General features: G+C 61.6%; 2 protein-coding genes across 3 annotated transcripts; both read right to left on the bottom strand.

The window, feature by feature from the left end:
• Window positions 1-1,890: 1,890 nt before the first annotated feature.
• On the bottom strand, window positions 1,891-3,545 carry LRRC10B (leucine rich repeat containing 10B). Its single transcript, XM_053946013.1, has one exon. The coding sequence runs from the start codon at window positions 3,451-3,453 to the stop codon at window positions 2,605-2,607; it is 849 nt and encodes a 282-aa protein (XP_053801988.1). The 5' UTR covers window positions 3,454-3,545; the 3' UTR covers window positions 1,891-2,604.
• A 732-nt stretch (window positions 3,546-4,277) lies between these two features.
• LOC128790016 (uncharacterized) lies at window positions 4,278-6,438 on the bottom strand. Of its 2 annotated transcripts, none has more exons than XM_053946432.1 (7): window positions 5,842-6,438; window positions 5,572-5,771; window positions 5,065-5,144; window positions 4,938-4,988; window positions 4,722-4,802; window positions 4,571-4,647; window positions 4,278-4,500 (listed from the first exon to the last, which is right to left on the bottom strand). In XM_053946432.1, the coding sequence occupies exons 1-7, from the start codon at window positions 6,126-6,128 to the stop codon at window positions 4,383-4,385; spliced, it is 894 nt and encodes a 297-aa protein (XP_053802407.1). In that variant the 5' UTR covers window positions 6,129-6,438; the 3' UTR covers window positions 4,278-4,382. The 2 variants fall into 2 exon arrangements, with proteins under 2 accessions (XP_053802407.1, XP_053802406.1); XM_053946431.1 differs by having other exon boundaries at window positions 4,575-4,647.
• Between the last annotated feature and the right edge of the window lie 58 nt (window positions 6,439-6,496).

Raw genomic sequence — 6,496 nt, 5'->3', positions numbered from 1 at the left:
GAGTACCCCCCCAAAACTCTGGGATCCTGCTGGGATTGGGATCCCCATGGGGGCTTCAGAAACAACAGTGACCCCCGCAGCCTGCTTAGAGCCAAGTGAGTTCTCATCCCATCCAGGTCTGGGCTGAGTTCCTTGGCACAGGATAGGGACTGGAATGTGGCTCCAAAGGGAAGGAAGAGGCAGAGAACCATATCCTGTGTCCTGGTGCCATGGAAAAGGCACTGGTGGCTGTTAAATAATTCACAGAATGCTGGTCTTGAATAAATAAATGAAACTCCAAACGCAGGGATGGCAGGAGGGCCACCCGTGTCCTGCCTGCCCAGGATAAGATCCCTCTGGATCCACCCTTCAGGCCCTGGGCAGTGTTGGAGATGGCAGCAGGGGACAACACTGTCCCCTTGCCACCTGCACCCTGGTGGAGAGCAGGTGGCTGCTGCCTACCCCCGCGCCACCTCCAGCTGAGCCAAACCTGGGGAATTTTGGCATTCCCAAGCTGCCGATGGCATTGGTGCCGCCAATCCTGGCTCTGCCTGGGTTCTTACACCAACGCCAGGCTCCTTTCATCCTCCCAAATCTTTGAAAGCGCAGAGATCCCGGCGCTCCTGTTGCACGGATCCGCAGCGATTCCCAGTCCCGTTGCTTTGTGCTGGCAGGCAGCGGGAGCAGATGGAAATAGCAGCGTGATCCCAGCTGCGGAGAGGCCACAAACCGTCGCACGCGGGGCCGGGAGAGGAGGCAGGGATATATATAGGGACAGACGTATGGATGATGCACTGCCGGCAGCGGGGACTCGCCGGTGCCAGCGGCCCCAAAATACTCGAGCGGAGCCGGAATCTGTCAGATTCCCACTGACTGCGGCAGCTCCTGGTCCTGGTGTCACCACCATCGTCACCGGTGCCTGGATCCCAACCCAGCTCCTTGGGAAAAGCTGGGGGGTGAGAAAAGGCTGCAGAGAGTGAGGACCCCCCCTATCCCAGGTGTCAGAGCTCCTGGATCTGATCCTGGCCATGGGGACAGGCTGGTGGCATCCAGAGTCACCTGCATCAATTCAACAATTCCTGCTGAATGAGTGGGCTGGCAACGATCTGCAGGGAGCTGGTGGCATCAGATCTTGCCTGCATCAGGAGTTTGGAATGCTGAGGGTCTCTGCCAGGGTCAGCACCTTCGGGATCATGGATAATTCCTTGCTAATTAGCAGCAGCGTCTTCCCAGATAAAGCAGCATCACCCTGGATCGATGGCATGAAGGGCTGGGAGACACCCAGAATTCCTGGAATGTGTTCCTGGGAACACACACTGGGCTGGCTGTCCCAAGGAATGCCACCAGCCCAAGGAATGTCATGGGATCCTGGGATGCTCTGCCCTACAGTGATGGGTACCTGGGCGGGAAAAGGGATTGACAGCCTGTACCTATTGGGAAGACCTGATTCAAAGCTCCTGCTAATCCCCAAATCCCTGAAATTACTCTGGAGGAACTGGCACCGACAGCTCCTGCACATCCCGTGACTGAGGAAGCTCCACGTGTCCAAAATAGCCGTGGTTCCTGCTGCGGAATAGGAAGTGGAGGGAAAAGCCGGCAGCATCCGCCCTGCCAGTGCCGGAGCGGATGTGGCCGGAGCTCTGGCTGCCTCCCAGCCCCAAACCCAAATCCATGGCCATTAAAAGCGGATGTGTGGTTTGAAACCTCCAATGAGCTGCAGACCTCGGATCACCAAGCTTGCCACCACACCGGCTCAACTCGGAGATGGGCGGAGGAAATCAGGATTCCTTGGATGTCCAAAATAAGAGGAGCTGGTGGTTGCACACCAGGATATTCACTTGGTTTTAGGGGATCCCAAATAAACCCTTCCCTGAGGCTGGTCCCCACCACTTTTCTCTCACAACAAATTCCTTGGATTTGTGCTTTTTATTGCTTGTGTTTGGTCCAAGAGGCACTTGGAGAGAGGAAGAGGAAGGATAAGGTGTCAGCCCTGGATCTGGTGCCCCTTTTGGGACAGACAGTGCCAGGGATGAGCCTCTTCTTCCCACAGAGGCAAAACCCTATTCAGGTTGGAGACAGGCAGTGCTTTGACCCAGGTGGAATTTCCATCAGCTCCTTCCCAAACCTGATGTCCAGGAGGAGCCTGGTGGAAAATTCTCTCCCCCAGCCCAGTTCCAGCAGTAGGATGGGGTTCTCAGGATTTGTGTCTTTGTTCCCAAACCTCGGAGCTCTCCAGGATGATGGGATCCATTGAATGGATGCAACCAGCATTGCTTTTTCCTGTGCTGTCCATTGGGACAGGACTAAAGGATTTTCAGAGGTGGAGGAGTGGAAATGTCCCCGTTCTTGTGGGGTGGCAGTGTGGGATCACCCTTAAGGGCAGGGGGTTGTATCCCAATCCAAGGCACCCCGGAGTATGTGGGATGCTCTCAGGTGGGATAACCATTGGGATCCATGAGCCCTGTTGATCCAGGACAAAACACTGCTGTCCCAACTGGATAAGGCTGATCCTTAGACCATTGGTTTTCCTTTGTGGAGGCTGTGAACTTCCTCCTTTCCCAGCCCTAGATGGGAATTCCTTGGAAGACAGGTGGAGGCTCTGCACCCCTTCAGGGGGTCAGCGGCTCACGTTTCCTCAGGAGATCCCGTCAGGGCTGCAAATTCCCCCTCCCCATCCTCCGGCACATCCTCGGGGGATATCGGGGCGGCCTCGGTGCCCTCCTCCTCCTCCTCCTGGCGCTGCAGGCTCTGCAGCCGCTCCTGCCGCGCCTCCATGTATTCCTGCGCCCCGTCCCCCACCAGCTGCACTTCATCCCCGACACAGGGCGGCTGCCGGACGGGATTGTGGTCGTAGGACAGGAGGCGCAGGGAAGCGAGGCCGGTGAGGTCCGGGAAGCTGGCGATGCGGTTGCGATCCAGGTCGAGGACGCGGATGTGATCCATGCGCAGCAGCACGGGCGGGAACTCCTGGAAGCGGTTCCCGTAGAGCCAGAGCCCCCGCAGGCCGGCCATGCGGGGCAGCGCCGCGGGCAGCCGGCACAGCCGGTTGTCCCCCAGCTGGAGGCTGCGCAGCTCCGGCAGCTGCAGGAGGGCGCGGGGGAAGTGCGCCAAGAAGTTTCCCTCGATCCAGAGGCAGCGCAGGCTCTGGAGCTGGGCGAAGGCGGGCGGCAGCCCCTGCAGCCCGTTGCGGCCCAGGTACAGGTGAGCCAGGTGGGGCAGGTCGCACACGGCCTCGGGCACCTCCATCAGCTCGTTGCCGTCCAGGGCGAGGGTCCGCAGGTCCTGCAGCTCGGCCAGCTCGTCCGGGACCTCCCGCAGCCCCGCGTCGCTCAGGTAGAGCTTCCGCAGCCCCTGCTGAGCCCACAGCTCGGCCGGGACCTGCCTGCCCCGCACCTCCAGCCGCTGCTCGACGCCGTCGGGGCCCTCGGCTGCCGCCACCGGGGCCCCGCGCCCCGCGGAGCCGCCGCTGCCCATCGCTCACCGGGACCGGCACCGGGACCGGCACCGGGACCGGCGGGGCGGCGGGGAGGGGATGGGAGGGGGGAGGGCGACGCCGTGGCCATGGCAACGCACCGCGGCCAATGGGAGCCCGCGCCACCGGGCTAGAGGCCCCGCCCCGTCGTTCGCGCCCACTTAGGCCACGCCCACCGATTGCATTCGCGCCCCGCCCCGCCGTTCCCACGCCTACCCGGCCCCGTTCCCGTCCTACTTGTCCCGGCTCTGTCCCCAAACCAGGCAGGATTCCCTCGCACCCCAGCATTCCCAGTCCCTTTTCCAGTAGCTTGGCATCAGCGCCCTCACCCTGAACTGGGTGTGGGGTCCTAAACTGAGTGTGGGGTCTCCGGGCTGGGTGGGAATCCCTAAACTGGCAGGAGGGGCTCCCTGAGCTGTGTGTGGATGCCTTGACTGGGTGGGGGTCCTTGAACTGGCGGAGAATCCCTCTGTGATTCCTCACATCCCCTGGGACCCTGCCGGGAGCCACTCCTTAGGGCACAGATCCCCCCTCCCCATGACCAGGGAAGATATGGATGAAGCCTCTCCAAGTGTCCCACAGTGCCTTGGCTGCCCACCCTGCGGGGTCCTCCCTCCTCCTCATCCTCCTGCTTCCCACCATAGCCCTGCCTGATTTTTCCTGCTGCAAATCAGCTGTGTCATCCCAAAGCCGGCTGGGAAAGCTGGAAAGCCGGGCTCGTACAGCCCTCCAGCGGCAGCTGGCCAGGTGAACACCCCCCGACCACCAAACCCCTCCTGCCAGCTTTTGAGAGGCAGGAAACCCCCAAAATGAGGGAGCAATCCAATGGCATCACGCGGGGTCTTTATTCCTCCTACGGGGATTTGGGAAAAGCTGAGGATGGGATTCCCAGGATGCAGCAGCACTTTTTTGGGGGGGTCACGTCAGGGGGTCATCGATGCGCCACAGGTTGGTGGGGTGGTTGTTGGTGCTGAAGCCACTGGGACTTGGGATCTGGATGCCCTCCACGGATCTTGGGGCCCAGGTGATTGGAGTCTGTGCCCACCAGCCTGGAAAATCCAGGGGGGATTGGTGAGGGGGGGTGTCCACTCCTCCTGGGGGCTGTGATCCCCCCCAGACTCACCTGGTGCTATGGGGGCCAGCGGCGAGAGCTTTGTCAGGTACTGGTTGTGGACAGTGCTGTATGCCAACGGCTCCTGAGGGATGCAGCGGGTTGGGAGCATGGTTCCTTTGGAAAAGGGATGGGGACAGGGGACACGGCCGCACCCACCTTCCTGGTAGTGACTCCCTTGGGTCCCACTTGGAGCTCCAGGGGGGCGAAGGGGGCGGGATGGCCCATGGCAGGTTGGGGCTGTGTGGGGACACAGGGATGAGATCCTGCTCATTCCCATGCCAGGCAGCTCCCGCTGCCTCAGAGCCCCCTGGGAGCACTGGGAGCACCAGGACAGGATGTCCCCTGCCCTTGCCACCCTGTCCTTTTGCTTACAGTGCTGCATATGGCAGGAGCGGAATCCATCCAACCATCACCAACATCAAGCTGTGGGAGAGGAAAAGTGTCCCCTGGGGTGCTGAGGGGTGGGGGGGACAGGGGACACGGTGGGCACGGGGCTCACGGGCTGCTCTCGCACGGTGAGGTCACTCCTCTGGGTGGTCCCGGTGCAGCCTGACAGCTCCATCGCCCTCGGTGGGACATCTGTGGGGAGCAGACGGAGCAGGGATGTCCCCTGTGTCCCCAGGCCCGGCATTACTTGGATACACCTGTCCCACTGTGTTTGGGGGCGAGCAGGGGGTCTCCACCATTCCCAGACCACCTGAGGTCTGACCTAGCTCCAGGAACACTGACACTCCAAAATCCCTAGAGTTGGCTGTGGCTCTGGGACCATCAATAATCCCAAAACCTTCCTGATGTTGGAGCTGGGCCCTGGACCCCAGGGCCCCAAACCCTCCTGCAGCTGGAGGTTTCCTCACTCCAAAATCCTCATAAGGACAGAGCTTTCCCTGGGATCACCAAGACCCCAGAATCTCCTGGGAATGGAGCTTTCACCGGGATCTCAACACCCCAAAACCCTCCTACTAAGGCTGGAGCTTTCCCTGGGATTCCTAAGACCCCAGAATCATACCTGGCTTGGCAGGACTGGCGCAGTGGCTCTGGGTGCCATATTCCCCGGCTCTCACCTCCCCGAAACGGAGGCGGGAAAAGGAGAAGTCAGTGGGACACCGACACTCCGGCTCATCCACACACTCGGGCAAGATCCTTTGGTAATCCGGGCGCCCGAAGAGCTTGAAGTCCTTGGAGGTGGTGGACACGTCGGTGTCCTGGCTGTGGTGGGAATGGTTGTGATGGAGTGATCCCAAAACATGCCCCCCAGACTCCTGCAGCAGGGACGTACCGCTCCACGTGCGGGGAGATCAGGGATGCGAGTGCTGAGTAGTTGTTGGTGACGTATCCCGAGCCGGCGTGGACGCCGAGGAGGGGGCGCATGCTCCTGTCACTGGGGGGCTCAATCCCCAAAACGCGCCCCTCCTCGAACTTTTGGGGTGACCCCGTGGGCCTCTTCCCAAAGGCCGCCTCGTAGGTGGTGACGTAGAAGCCCATGAGCTCGGAGGGGGGGCCCCTCACCATGGGGAACCCCGTCCCCAGTGCCGCGGCGGGCGAGTCCTGCGGCAGGGACGGCATCCCGGCTCTGGGAACGGGCCCCTGGCGCCGGGAATGGCCCGAGGTACGGCCCTACGCCATGGCTGGAGGTGCGGGGCCTTCCCAGCAGGCCCGGAAGCTTTGGAATGTGCCCGTGGAAAGCGACTCTATCTCCTGGTAACCGCGACAACGGGGACCTCCCAGGAGGCTCTCACTGGAGGGCAGGAGGTTGGACAACCTCCCGGGATGTTGCTGGAGGGCACCGGGAATGTCCCGCTCCAGCTCCACTACAGCCCCCGCCCCGGGGAGGGGTCACCTCCTGGGGGTCCTGGGAAAAGGGGCAGGTGGGAATTGGGAATATCAGTGAGGTGGCATGTGCCAGATCGACCTGGGAACGTTCCCGAGGGCCT

The sequence above is a fragment of the Vidua chalybeata genome, chromosome 6 (assembly GCF_026979565.1).
Source record: "Vidua chalybeata isolate OUT-0048 chromosome 6, bVidCha1 merged haplotype, whole genome shotgun sequence".
Lineage (NCBI taxonomy): Eukaryota > Metazoa > Chordata > Aves > Passeriformes > Viduidae > Vidua > Vidua chalybeata.
Note: the sequence above shows the minus strand (reverse complement) of the source record. Positions and strands in the feature narration are given on the sequence as shown.

Bases quoted from the DNA above. Each gene is read 5' to 3' on its own strand.
- LRRC10B (XM_053946013.1), bottom strand. From the start codon at position 3,453: ATGGGCAGCGGCGGCTCCGCGGGGCGCGGGGCCCCGGTGGCGGCAGCC.
- LOC128790016 (XM_053946431.1), bottom strand. From the start codon at position 6,128: ATGCCGTCCCTGCCGCAGGACTCGCCCGCCGCGGCACTGGGGACGGGG. The intron at 5,145-5,571 runs GTATGATTCTGG...TGCTCCCCACAG, and splicing joins CGCCAGTCCTGCCAAGCCAG to ATGTCCCACCGAGGGCGATG. The intron at 4,989-5,064 runs GTGAGCCCCGTG...CCTCTCCCACAG, and splicing joins TCACCGTGCGAGAGCAGCCC to CTTGATGTTGGTGATGGTTG.